This window comes from Phaseolus vulgaris, chromosome 11, assembly GCF_051622355.1.
Source record: "Phaseolus vulgaris cultivar YP4 chromosome 11, ASM5162235v1, whole genome shotgun sequence".
NCBI lineage: Eukaryota > Viridiplantae > Streptophyta > Magnoliopsida > Fabales > Fabaceae > Phaseolus > Phaseolus vulgaris.
This window is the reverse complement of record NC_143508.1, coordinates 52,076,593-52,091,295: the sequence shown is the minus strand read 5'-3', so window position 1 is coordinate 52,091,295 and position 14,703 is coordinate 52,076,593. Positions and strand designations below refer to the sequence as shown.

The 14,703-nt window shown below is 32.6% G+C and overlaps 1 protein-coding gene across 1 annotated transcript; it reads left to right on the top strand.

The window, feature by feature from the left end:
- The first annotated feature begins 9,262 nt into the window (after nt 1-9,262).
- On the top strand, nt 9,263-9,918 carry LOC137821141 (albumin-1). Its single transcript, XM_068625599.2, has 2 exons — nt 9,263-9,393; nt 9,494-9,918. The coding sequence occupies exons 1-2, from the start codon at nt 9,342-9,344 to the stop codon at nt 9,823-9,825; spliced, it is 384 nt and encodes a 127-aa protein (XP_068481700.1). The 5' UTR covers nt 9,263-9,341; the 3' UTR covers nt 9,826-9,918.
- Nucleotides 9,919-14,703: the final 4,785 nt, after the last annotated feature.

Below are 14,703 nucleotides of genomic sequence, written 5' to 3'. Positions count from 1 at the left end.
ATCTCCTCCTCTCGCTCCTACACTACAACCTACACAAGAGCAAGAACAACCTCAAAATCTCGATCACGTACGAGGAACTGTTCTCACCATTGTTGGAGGCTTCGCAAGTGGAGGAAGTTCAAATGCAAGGCAAAAAAGGAACCTTAGGAGTATCACATCAATAAACTCCTTAACACCTCATTTGCTGCCTCCCATCACCTTCTCCAATGAAGATTTTTGTGTAAACAACCTCGTCCATGATGATCCAATATTTGTTACAGCTACCATAATCAACTAGCAAGTTTGTAAAGTCCTCATTCATTAGGGCAGCTAAATAGATGTCCTTTATTGGTCAACCGTTTTGAAATTGGATCTTCCTCATTCTATGATCAAGTCGTATTCGGACCCATTGTTAGGATTTGTTGGGAACGAGTACACACTAGGGGTATATAGACCTTCTTACTACTTTTGGTACTAGTGGATCATATCGTACTTTAACTGTGAGGTATATATTGGTTGAGGCCAATACTTCTTATAGTGTGCTCATTGGATGCCAAATTCTCAATCAACTCGGCATGCATTGTCGTATCGACACTACACATGACCATGAAGTTTCTAGTAGAAAATGACAATTATGATTGTAAAAAAAAAACAAAGACACTTTAGGAATGATACGCACATAGTTCATGACTAACACCTTATTTGATGAAGGCCTCAACTTCAAGTAGTACAACACAAATGAAGTCTATCATTATGGTCCCTGACCAACACGATGTTCCTCGACCAGTTTTCAACATAGAGGAAACACATCATGTAAAGGATGAACATGAAGAACAAATCGAGGAAGTTGACCTGGATCCCAAAAAGAAAATAAACCCAACCTTGATGAACTGATGATCAATGTATAACTCGGTTCTCTCCCCAATCAAATCACTCGAGTTGGGAAAACTATTCGCCGAGTACTATGGAATGAGATAAAACAAGTACACCTCAACAATGTTGATTTGTTCGCGTGAAGCCCATCTGACATGCCTGACATTGATCTAGATTTCATGTGCCACAAGCTTTCTATTTTACCTCAAGAAAATCCAATGGCTCAAAGAAAATGTAAATTCAATGAAGAAAGACGTCAATCAGTTGATCAAGAGGTCGAGAAACTATTGAAGGTCGACTTCATCAGAAAGATTGTTTACACCACATGGTTGTTGAATGTGGTGATGGTAAAGAAGTCCAATGGTAAGTGGAAGATATGTATATGCTATGCATATTTAGACAAAGTCTGCCCAAAAGACACATATCCTTTACCAAGTATTGATCGGCTGATTAATAACAGGTCGTAACATGAGCTCCTATGTTTTCACAACGCTTATTCTAAATACAACCAGATTAGAATGTATCTTCATAACAATGACAAAACAACATTTATGACTGAAGGCGCCAACTTTTATTACAAGGTCATTCCATTTGGCCTAAAAAAACGTTGGTGCCACTCGCCAGCGTTTAATGGATAAAGTTTTTGTGGATCTCATAGGTTCCACCATGAAATTTTATGTAGATGACATGGCGATCAAGTCAACATCCATAGAGAACCACCCACTCGATATAGAGAAGGTGTTCAACCAAATCTGAACACATAACATGCGCCTTAACCTTGAAGATTGCATTTTTGGTTGGAGGCAGAAAATTTCTTGTTTTCATGATTACACAAATAGCATATGAAGTCAATCCCGATAAATGTGAAGCCATTTTGAGCACAAGGAGTCAAAGTAATCTCAAGGAACTCCAATAGCCAAACGGAAAGCTTGTTTCCCTTTTCAGGTTTACTCCCAAGTTCGTCGAGAAGTCAAAACCATTATTCCCGTTATTAAAGGGAGTAACAAAATTCGAGTGGAACCAACAATCTGAAGAGATTCAAACTTAAGGGAGATATTGTTTCTTTGCAAACTTTGGTAAGCCCTCCTCCACATTCTACTCTTATTCTCTCTTTGGCAGTATCATACTCGGCAATACGTTTAGTTCTGGTCTATAAAGAAGGCAAGAAACATCTATATGTATATTTCACTAGCAAAACTCTACAATCGACTGAAGAAAGATATCAAGTCATTGATAAGCTCATCCTTGCCTTAGTTTTTTCGACCCTAAGACTCAGACATTATATCAAGAGCTTTAACATTACTATTCGCATCGACTACCCCATCAACAAGTTCTGCAAATGCCTGAGCTCATCGTTCTTCCTTTTCAGGCTTTCCAACTCCCTAGTGTTCTTCCTTTTCAGTCTTTGCAACTCCCTTTTCATCTTTAACACTATTGTCAGCGAGTTTATCCGGTGATCTTCCTCTACCACCTGTCTTTCGCTTTCCATCATGCTTCTAGTAGCTACCATGTGGTTTCTCAATAGATTTTTCTTCTAGCTCCACGGTGTGCGTCAAAAATGTTCTTACACGGTTCAACAAGATTAGATTTCCTCTATCAAAACTCCAGTCTCTCGGTGATAGGTACTTGTAAAGACACTCTGATGCTCAAGTCAACGGTGAATATGTCTAGATTATGAGTATTATAATCAGAAAAACATTACTTTTTTTCCTTTGGATCCTCATCTATTTATAGTTTACTATGAGCTTGAGGATTATCTCACATAAAAACCTAATACTCTTTTAATCCTGTTCAGGAGCTTATTTAGGAAGTGATTATTGTGATTAGTTACATTGTGTCCAAATGCCGAGTTATTTTTTTTAGTGTGGTTCATGTTTGAATCGACTGGAATACCAAAATATCATTTGGTTTTCGACATAACAGTGGAGTGCGTAATGGAATCATATAACTATAGAAATATAGAAATACGAATAAAGTAGTCTATTTAACTTAATATAATTCAATATCTACTCATTTGATATCAGAATGTTCTTACGTACATGAAACTTTCTCAAGATCTACTCATTTTGATATCAAAATCTTATACATGCAAGTTTTCAAATATTTATAAGCTAATATTTAAAACAACACTCAATTAGAAACAACAAACCAAGTTGATGAGAAGCAATGCACTTGCTGAGAATGAACTTTTTATGCTCTTGGATTTGATGGGTACACAGTCAGCAGAATCTTCTACACAACATTATTCTCTCCTGCAAAATATGAAAGTTATTACATTGTATATATAAAAAACATGAACCAACAAACACATTTTCAATTATTGAATCCAAACAAGGAAAGTAATGTATGAAATATCCATAAGTTATTACTCACATAATCATACAATCTACTATTTACTAAAACATAAACTAATTTAAACTTATAGATAAACCAATTTTTATTTTTATTTTATTTTAATTATTTTCTCCTAAATGGGAGAATCCCCTCAAAAATATTTTATTCTACCCAATGTATTTCAGTGACTAGCTCATGTGCGTAATTGATTTACCCTAAATAGGAGAATCTCTTTCACTGCTTGGTCTAATCATGGCCTGCACTGCTAATATTTTTTATAGTCTTGTCATTTTCTCTGTTCTAAAATTTTATGAGACTAATCGTAATTATGTGAAAAAAGTGGTGATTTGAGAATGAAAGAGTGATATAAGTCACCATCATTTTTCATTCTTATACTCTATCATGCACATGCACAGAAAGTTATGTGAAACGTGAAAATATATCAAATATGTTTACATGAAAAAGTGTACTATCTTCCTTATTATGATAAATAAATTATCTTTATTCCTGGCATAGTTATGATTATGTTTGAGGTAATTATCACCCAATATCAGTAAAAATATAAAAATAACTGCATATAGTTAATGTTTATATTATTTAATGAATATTAACTGTTTCGTATTTACTTGATAATAAAGTACTTAAAAAACTTATATAAATTTAGATCTCATTAAAATATTTTTAAAAAAATCATATAATATATGATAAAGTAATCCTTATTTTTTTTATTTAGAACATTAATTATTATCATAATTATTTGACTAAGCCTTATGGAGATATTGCTTAAAAGATAAATATAAATAAAAAAATTATTGAGAAAAAGGAATGTAACACGTTAAACACTGAGATATTTTTTAAGTGCTAAAAATTAAGCACACATTGTACTTTTGCTAGAATAATAATAAAAATAATAATATAACTTCTATACATTCAAACTAGAGCTAATATAATAATTGAAGTGTTCGAGTGAGATATAGTAAACATCACAATTTCCCATAGTAAATAATAATAATAATAAATTTTATTCATTACAAATAATAAAAAATTAAATGTAATTTATTTTATTTCACTAAAATTAAAAGCAAAAAAATTGAAAAACAGAAGAATGGAAACGGAAAAACCAAAAATAAATTGAAAAACGAAAACAAATAGAAGTGGTACTTAATCACGACTTTTATTCACACTAGTTACCATCTTTCTAATGTTTTTTGGAAATAATTGCTGTCAAACAGCTTGCATGAAAAAGGAAGAACTGAAAAGACTGAAGAAGCTTTGAATCATTACGAATCAATGAATCAGAAGGCCAACTGTATAGCACAAGACTTGCTTTGATTACAGATGAGATTAATGACTAATAGAAAGAGTGAATTTCAGAGGTAAATATGAAAAAAAAAGTTAACTTTGTATGGATTAATGTATATAAAGTAAATTAATGAGGAAATTTTATTCAAATTTATGAGTCTGATATGTGTAAAAAAAAAATTTAAATGTTAAAAATATAACTTTATCTTTATATTTAAAATAATTACAACATAAAATAAAATAATTTTTTAATAAAAATTTAAGTTAATTAAATTTTTTTATATTGTTTTCATTTGAATAATAAAAAATTTATAATTTTTACATTTATATTATTAATTTTTTTTCTTATATTTTATTTGGATTGTGAAATGGAAATGTGAGAGTGTGATAGAGTGAAAGTGTGTGAATTTGAGAAGAAAGTGTGAATAAAGTTTGGGACAACATCCCTATTTTTACCCATATTTGATAATATATTATACATGCAATATCTAATTAACATATAAACATATACTACTTTCTCATTTTTTGTATCTCAAAATATTTCCCTCTTCTTAAGAATTTTAATATATATACACAAAAGTTTTTTTTTTAAAAAAACATCCAAAATAAAGCATCTCATCCTCCTCTGATTGTTCACTGATGAGCTCTATTACCTGCAACATCATCTGCTCCCTATCATCACAGATTGATTAAAGAAAACAAACAAAAAAGAAAGCATAAGGTAAACTAGCTATTTTTAAAATTTTAAATATAAAAGATTAAATATCAACATAAATCACCAGTATTCACACATTTTCACAATTTCATCAAGTGTTTATCACGTTCATCATCCACATTACTTATGCCAGATTTCTACTGACTCACATACTCAGACACTTGACTCCACTTCCGAAAGACTTGTGTATTGAAATTAGAATCCTGAGACCTGCACCTGTCATACTACTAGCTGTGAATCCACATAGTCATGCGCATAAACATCTCAATAGTTCATCATCTCATCATCTCATATTACAGGGTAAGTTCATATTGTTGGGTCTATTAGTGTCTAAGTTCAAGAGGGGAGGGGTGAATTGAGCTTATAAAATTTTCGCAAGAACACACAATTTCCAGTATATCAGAGACAAAGAGAACATATTGTTTTTACACAAAACAGATGGATTCTTCAGAGCAGTCTAGCACAATTTGACTTTGTTCAAATTAGAATTGTAAACAACAGAGGGTTATAACAGAATCAGATTAGTTGGATTTTATGAGTATGAAGAATACAGCTATGCCAAGAAATCAATCAACTTCATTCAACACAAGGTTTTAATGAGAATAAACCTTTCTCAGGTTTTAATGAATAGACAATTTGTTTTCAGATCAATTAAAACAGCATATACAACTGCATTGATTGTGATTAGAGAGCTTTAACAAATCAGGAAGAACAGTTTTTATTAAACCTAGAATTAACAGATTCAATTTCAAAAGAACAGATTTAGTTCTTGACAGAAATAAGCAAAACCAGAAACGAGTGCAGGGATGAGAAGAAAGGCACACAAGTTTTTATACTGGTTCACTCATACAGAGCTACATCCAGTTTCACCTTACCCCAAGGTGGAATCCACTAAAACAAACAGTACCAATCACTTACAATCACAGCAGTTCTTGAACACTACAAGAACAATACAACCAATGCTGAAAAACCCTATTTCAGCACACCTTGCACTCCAAGAAACCCTATCAAAGAGTGACTAACACTTACACATTTACAAACCAGAATAAAGGAAAGATTACACCTGAAAAGAAGATGCAAGAACTCAAAACCAGTAGTTCAATTTGCTGCAGAACTGCACCAGCACCTTCACCAAGATCAAAGGTTTCCTAGAACAAGCACACTTGAAAATCTCTTTGGAAAACCTTTCAAAAATCTTTCAATCCTTCTTCTCACATGGAAAACGTTTGATCTCTGTCAAAAACGTAATTGCTCAGCACTTTTTCATGTGAGAGAGACTTTTCTTTATATAGAAAACAGTTTCTAACTTCTTTTCAAAAAACAGTTGAAAAGCAGTTATGAAAACAAAAAATTCATTTTTGAACTTAACAGATTTATTTTGTGAAAACCGCCAACTCAGCTACCTGAAATAACTGTCTGAGTTGTACCTTTGGTGCCCTAACTAACTTGTGAAAAACCTTTCAGCTGACCAAAGAATAAACCTGTTCTTTCACAGTGAAACATATTAAATGATAGCAAGTAGGCCAGCTCAGCTTTAACTGAAATAACTAACTAAGCTTTACCTGTGGTGTTTTATCAAAATTTTAGAAAAGCCTTCTAACAGAGAAGAAATAAACCGATTCTTTCTCCAAAAAACAGATTTATTTGTGTACTGATTTAAAACTTTTAAGAGCACTTTAAAAAGCTTTTCAAAAACCATTTAACCACATCATGTGCTTGATCTAGGCTTGGTTAGGCATCTAGGATGGATCATGTAGCAAAAGGCAACCTTACACAAATACAAGCCTACATACAAGATCATCTAAACCTATTACAAACATTACAACAAACTAGCTATTTTTCTACATCAAACACACACTAACACTAGGTAGAGAAGAGGCTTCATCCATCTTCAACACATATGACATGAAAGACCAGATTATATTTCAAACCGCAGACAAAGTCATATAAACCTCCATCGACTCTCATCAACTGAATAACTCCATCTATGTGAATCCATTATATTAGTAGAGTCAGGATGTCTCATTACGGGTCTGACAAATCAATACATCCTAACAAAATCTCAACACGGTATTTCCTTTTCTGAAAATACTATATCTTGATCACACTTTCACCTCATTACATACATCATTTAACACATTAATACTCCCACCATTCAATCACATCATATTTTTAACTTTTTAAACAATCCAAATATATATAAAAATTCACTTAAATACATAACTAAGTTCCAAATATATGCTCTCTAAATCATTCATCATCTAAAATCAAACAACCACTACTCAACAAACATCTCATTTTAGTAATTCAACAAAATATTCAAAAATAGTTCAACTCATTTATTTTATCTTTGAAACACTTTCAATTCTCAATCACAGACACTTTCAACACTTTATTCATCTTAAAATTAATATAAAATATTCAAAATCAATTACTTCAATATATTACTTTCAGTCAACTTCTTATGCATGTAGTATGTATATGGACAATGAAATTTTTTTCATATCACTAATAAAAGAATAAAATACTGAAGTATTTTAGGAGTATTTTAATTTTTATATAAATAATTTTAAGAATAAGTTTTTTATTCTCCAAAGAACAATGAAATAAAAGAACCCTAATTTAAGTGTTCGTCTCATCAGTAATACCGCTGAAACAAACACAGCATAATGGGAAGATGAACAAAAACAACAGAGGAGTAATGCCTGTAAATTATTTAAAAAGTTAATTAATTAAAGTAACTAAATATTTATTTAAATTATAATAAAAAATTATATGAAATTACAAATAATTAAATACACAATTTTAAAAATAACATAAAAATAAAAAAATAGTTGATGTTATTTCACTAAAATTAAAAAATTAAAAAAATGGAGAAAAAAAAATGGAAAATCGAAAAAATTATAAGTGGAGCTAAATCACGACTTCTTTCCACTAGTTACCAATTTTTATAATTTTTTTTTAAAATTTATTCATTTATGTAGAACGAAACAAAATTGTACCAATAAATTTCCGTGATTGCTTGAAATAATTGCTGTCGGAAATAATTCTTATTGCAGCAAGAAGACAGTAAGATACATATTAAATTATTTTTATATACATTTATGGAGGAGCAATTAGTAACAAATCTGACAGATAAATCAATCAATGAAGAGGAGAAATGAATATGGATCAGATGCTTTATGGTGTGTTAGGATTATGGATCAGATGTATGAATAGAGAAATGAATTTTAAGTAATTCGAGAAAAAAATAAGAAAAAAATTAAGTTAATGCAAAATTATTTGGATTAAGATATAGAATGAATTTGTAGAAAAATTTATAAAAAATTAAATAAAAAATCCGTCAGCAATCTAATAAATGTGAATGAATTTTTATTTTTTTTTAAAATATTAAAACTGTGAATTTATAAATTTATTTTTATTTTTAAAAATAATTAAAAAGTGAAATAATTTTTTTATATATTTAAGTTAATTAAAATTTTGTATATTATTTTCGGTTGATTAATTAAATTTTATAATTTGTTCATTTATATTATTAATTTATTCTCTTTTAGTGAGACAGCTAAGCAAAACCAGAATAGGCAAGTGTACCCTACCAGAATTGTTTTACAGTGTGTTAAGATTATGGATGAGATGACTGAAAGAGGTAATGAATATGAAATAGTTTTATAGAGAAAAATTGAAAGATAGTAAAAGTTAATTTGTAAGAAAAATCTATTAAAATTTATAAGTGATATAATAGATATTAGAAAATTTTAATATTTTTAAAATGATAAAAATCTTAAATTTTGTAAGAAAAATTTATTAAAATTTGTAGGGTATATAATAGATGTTAAAAAAAAATATTAATTTTTTAAAATGATAAAAATATGAATTCATAATTTTATCTTTATTTATAAAAAAAATAAGAAAATTAAATAACTTATTTATAAATTTTAGTTAATTAAAATTTTGCATATTATTTTCGGTTGAATAATTAAAATTTGATAGTTTTTACCTTTATATTATTGTTTTCTTTTAGTGATCTATAAATAGACAAAAAAAAACAGTGGACTAATGCCTATAAATAGTTACAAGAAGAGACTCCAACACACCACAAAACTCAAAACTGAGAATAAGAAATCTGCAAAATCAAAGAATGGGTTATGCTAGGGTTGCTCCTTTGGTTCTCTTCTTGCTTGCCACTTCCAGTATGAAAATTCCCATTCGTCATCGTTTATGTTTATATATGATCTACACAAAATTATTATGCATATTTGGTTTGTTCTGACTTTGAAATTTCATTTTCAGTGATGTTTTCGATGAAGAAGATAGAAGCTGTAGTTTGTTCAGGTGTTTGTTCACCGTTTGAGATGCCACCATGTGGATCAAGTGACTGTCGCTGTGTTCCTTATGGACTATTTATTGGTTCCTGCATTCATCCAACTGGACTTTCAGCTGCGGCAAAGATGATAGATGAACATCCCAACTTATGTCAGTTTCATGAAGAATGCATGAAGAAAGGAAGTGGAAACTTCTGTGCTCGTTATCCCAATCACTATATGGATTATGGTTGGTGCTTCAACTCTGATTCTGATGCACTTAAAGGCTTCTTGGCCATGCCTAGGGCAATCTCCAAGTAATGTGTATGCCTGTGAAAGGTGGTCATGTTGTATGGTCGTGCATTGTGATGCATGATGCATCTATGCTTTAAATAAAAACAGTGTTTCATCTTACTCATACTTGTTCCTCTACTCATAAAAACAGTGTTCTATCTTACTCTTAAAAATAATGATACACTAACCCTTTAAATCCAACATAATTATATACAACATTAAAATTTTAGCATTATTTCTCTTTTTTTGTTAACACTGATAAATGAAAATAAATGAAAATGGGGTGATTTGTCACTGTTTCTGTAACCACAAAAGCTTGATCTTTCATTGCTAATTATGAGTATTGATGATGCAGTACAATCATGAATGATTATAGTTGCTTATCCAATCAGCAATCAAGATTATTATTAACTAATTGGCTGCGGGTGAATACAATATACTTGATGTTGTTGAGGGTTGGTTAATAAAAACATTCTTATGTATTAAGTGCATAAATTCGTTGGTTATAGTGATGGTCATAACAAAAATAAAAATACGTGTATTGAGTTAGATTCCTTTATGAAAATTTAGTTTAATCGAAGTTCATAGTCTACCTATTAGTAAACAGTTTGAGGTGAAAACGATTTTGACTAGGGCTTTCGACCATTCATAATCACTCAAAGAATTTTAATTCATCTATTCTTTAAGGTTGTGCTTGTGCTTGGATTTTGGATTGGAGAATGAAAGTAAGAATTGTAGGAGTGAAATGTGTGAGAGAAAGGTGAAAAAGGAGAATGAAAGTAAGAATTGTAGGAGTGAAATGTGTGAGAGAAAGGTGAAAAATAGTGAGTGTATGTCTGAAATTTTTTTATAAAAGTTTATTATCTAGATTCAAATTACTATATTCAAATGTCTCAAATTAAGGTTGAATTATAATTTGATCGACACATAAATATTTAATTTTTTTTTTCATAAAATCTCCCTTAATTATGGCACTTACAAAGTACTTTAATATATTATTGTAGTTTAAAATTTTGACTAATCGTTTAAACTAAATACGGTATTAACAACTGCAAATGTAGCCCCATTAAATAGATTGAACAAGCAACTAAAATTAGAGATTTGATTTTGTATAATTAAGAAGAGAAAGGTAGAGAGATATACAATTAGTGAAATCAATAACATATATGTTAATCAGGTTAAGTAATAATTTTCATAGTTAGCATTGATTAAAATAGTTAGCATTGATTCATGAGTTAGACAATGCATTAATGAAGCTTATAATCTCTACAAAAGAATTACACTCAATTAGAAACAACTAACCAAGTTGATGACAAGCAATGCACTTGCTGAGAATGAACTTTCACATGAACTTTTTATGCTCTTGGATTTTAATGAGTACACAGTCAGCAGAATCTTCTACACAAGATTATTCTTTCCTTTAAAATATGAAAGTTGTCTTGGACTATGTTTATATTGTATATATAAAAAAAACCAACAACGCATTTTTGTAGAAACTAATAGAAGGAAATAACAAAAGGTAAAAAGTTGTAGAAATTAATTGAATGTAATTGCACGAATTTGCAAAACTGCTGAACTCATATATACATTTTGAATTACTTCAATAATATATATAATAAAATTATAAATACGGAAAGCTATAAAATAAGAATACTAATAGTTTATAAATTTACCACTAATGTAATAATAATAGTAAATAATTTAAGGGAAATAAAATCTGAATTAATAACCAACATCCTCACTTAATTCTGATTTGGAACAACCTTCATGCCCAATAGATCTCTTAACTTATGAATTGATTTTCATAAGTTGAGAATTGATTTTCAACTATGTGCATCACGTAACCTTTTTTGGCCAGTTGTCTCATACTCAACAAATTACTTTTCATATCAAGTACATAGAAAACATCATAGATGTACCTGTGATCACCATTCTTCAATGTGACAAGAATTCGCCCTTTTACAGTCACCGGAACGAACCTGCCATCACCGAATTTCACTTTTGTGCGAAATGAGTCATCCAAATATGCAAACAACTCCTTTTGACCAAACATATGATTCGTGCAACTTGTATCCAAATACCAAGTCTGATTGTATGGAGTTTCATATGATGTGGTTGCCATTAGTATTGCATTATCCTCTTCATCTTGTTCGTGATTACTATCTTCTTGAGCACAATTGGCAGCATGATTATCACCTTTTAATCTACACTCATTTGCATAATGGTCGCGTTTATGACAGTTATCACACTCCACTTTTGATTTACTGTACGTGCCTGCTCGTCCTCCGCGACATTCTTTTCACTCCATTCACCTCGTCCTATAAAAATTCCAAGGAGAGATACTTCAAAATATTAGTTGAGCCGGACGGTAAGCCATTTTTCTATGACTCGGAGGGAAAAACAAAATTCCCCTTTCATTGGACCCAGATGCCCACCCGTTATGCATCTTGACCAAGGTCCTCCATGACTCTCAAGATAAAGAATTTTTTCATGTGTTTGATCAACTTCCAAATAGGCTCCCTACTCATAAAGTTTTAACCGTATATGAGTTGTCCCAACGATGGGCCAATTTGACCGGTATATTACGTTTTCATATACTTGTATATTTATTTCATATGTTGAGTTTAATTCATTTGTGTTTTGCACAAATTATGCCTCACATCGTCCTCAAATCAATGAATGTATTAAAACAATTGAAAATATAGGCGATAAAGAGATAGAAGGCTTCTCTTGAGTTGATAGGAGCAGGAACATCTACCTCTATCATTTTTTTTTATCAGCAATAAATTAATAGAATAAAAATGAGACACTTAAGGGGTGTCTCAACCCTTATATATAATACCCTCATAGTTTAAACAAACAACAATACAAATCAGAGTTAATGGGGCACTTAACACTAAAGACCATAAAGTACAAAGGCTTCCCAAACCAGAAAAAATTGATCAGCACAGACACCAGCAGAAAACATACTGCTGCATATAGTAAAAGCAACTCCCTCCCATCCCTTTAACCCATGAAAAATCCATCTACCTCTTGTTTAAGACCAAAAACCCACGGTAATCCCAGTCATTACTATAAGCAAACCCCAGGTGTTCATATTTCAATACTACAGCATAGTGGTAATGATCTTCAGAAGCAAAATTGGCCATTTGGATTACATCTGTAGACCCTAAAGACACAGCCTTAAGCATCTGTAGACCCTCAATACACAGCCTTAAGCATGTGCAGCTTGAGGTTGTTTTGGCCAAAGCAGACACGATCCAGCAACACACATTCCTCCTTCATCCTAAGTCTATTCCCTGGACACCTCATCTTCAAATATGCCCTCCGAACAGCATGCCCAAACCCCAGATGGACTTAGGCTTCAACTTCCTTGAGTTGTCGCAACTACCATCAGATTCACTTGATGACCGTGGGGACTGCACGCATAGCACATCTTAACAGCACCCGTTAACAGGGTCACCCAAACCTGCAAAGCATACAACACATAGCCCCTAACAGAATCACCCAAACCAGCATAGCACATCCTACCAGCACCCATTAAAGCTGCGTGTCCTGACAGCAACCGTCCCCTTCATCCCCCAGACGTCAACCGCACCCCTGCTCATCCCCCCCACAGATGGTACCACTGGTATGACCAGCTGCATAAATCAAACTTGAGCTGCACCCGAACTCCAAACTGGTATGAAGTCTGTATACCTTCAACCAAAACCTGCACACCTTAAATATCAGTATACAGGCCCTTGCCGTCCAACTAGCAACTTTGCATGCACACACCTGGATTTAGAACCCAATCCGAAAAAGCATAGTTGAAGGAGTTTGTCCCAAACTTCAGCTTGAGCCACACTGACAGTTGGGCTATGTGAACAATCTATTCTACATCAGCTGTCCCCTGCTTGAACACCACCAAATTTCTTTGGTCCCACATACTTCTAACAATAGCAACCCAAACACCCTTCCAAATTTGATTATGTTTAACACTCAGATGGGGCAGATAGAAACTCTCGAAGTGTATTAAAATATCCTTATTCTGCACAAGTGTGATGCCAAACCATCTGAAACATAGGATCCATACCCTCTGCGCATAGGCACATTCTATAAAGAAGTGTTGTGTTGTTTCTTGCGTTTCCTTGCAGAACACACACAGTGAAGAGCATACAGCCAATCCTCTCTGGATCAAATTGTCATAGGTTGGAAGTCTCTCGATCAGGATTCTCCAAGCTGTATACAGCGCTTTAGGGACAGCTATAGCTTGCCAGAGTGAAGGAAAAGTGTCTTGCACTTCATTATTTGCTAGACTGCACAAAATAGAGTAGGCGGACTTCACAGAAAACTCACCATCTTGTTCTCCATTCCATATCAAAACATCCTTTCTATCTTTGCGCGGGGTCTTTCTCATAATAAGGCTAAGCAACTCTTCCTCCATCACACTTTCCCATGCGAACCTGGACCTTCTCCACCTTAGCCTCCAGCTCCACCCATTGTCCTCCCAAACACCCATTTCTCCCAGCACCTTACCTTGGTCCAGCGAAACCGAATGCAACCTAGGAAACAACACTTTGAGCTCGCTGTTCTCCAACCAAACATCTTCCCAGAACCTGACCTTATCCCCTGCTCCAACATTCCAACCTATCGACTTGTGGAACCATCCTGTCCCCTCCCCCTCACCAGTAACCCTAGATAGGTCTTTCCACCACCAGGAGTAGTAATTGTTAGACACTTCATGTCCTGCTCCCTCCTAGTCATACTTAGAGACTAGTATCTCCTTCCATTTCCCTTCTTCCTCAGTCAGCATCCTCCATTTCCATTTTGCTAGTAAGGCATAGTTAAACGTTCTAACATCCTTAACTCCTAAACCCCCTTCCTCCTTTGGCTTGCACACAATGCCCCAGCTGACCCACGAGA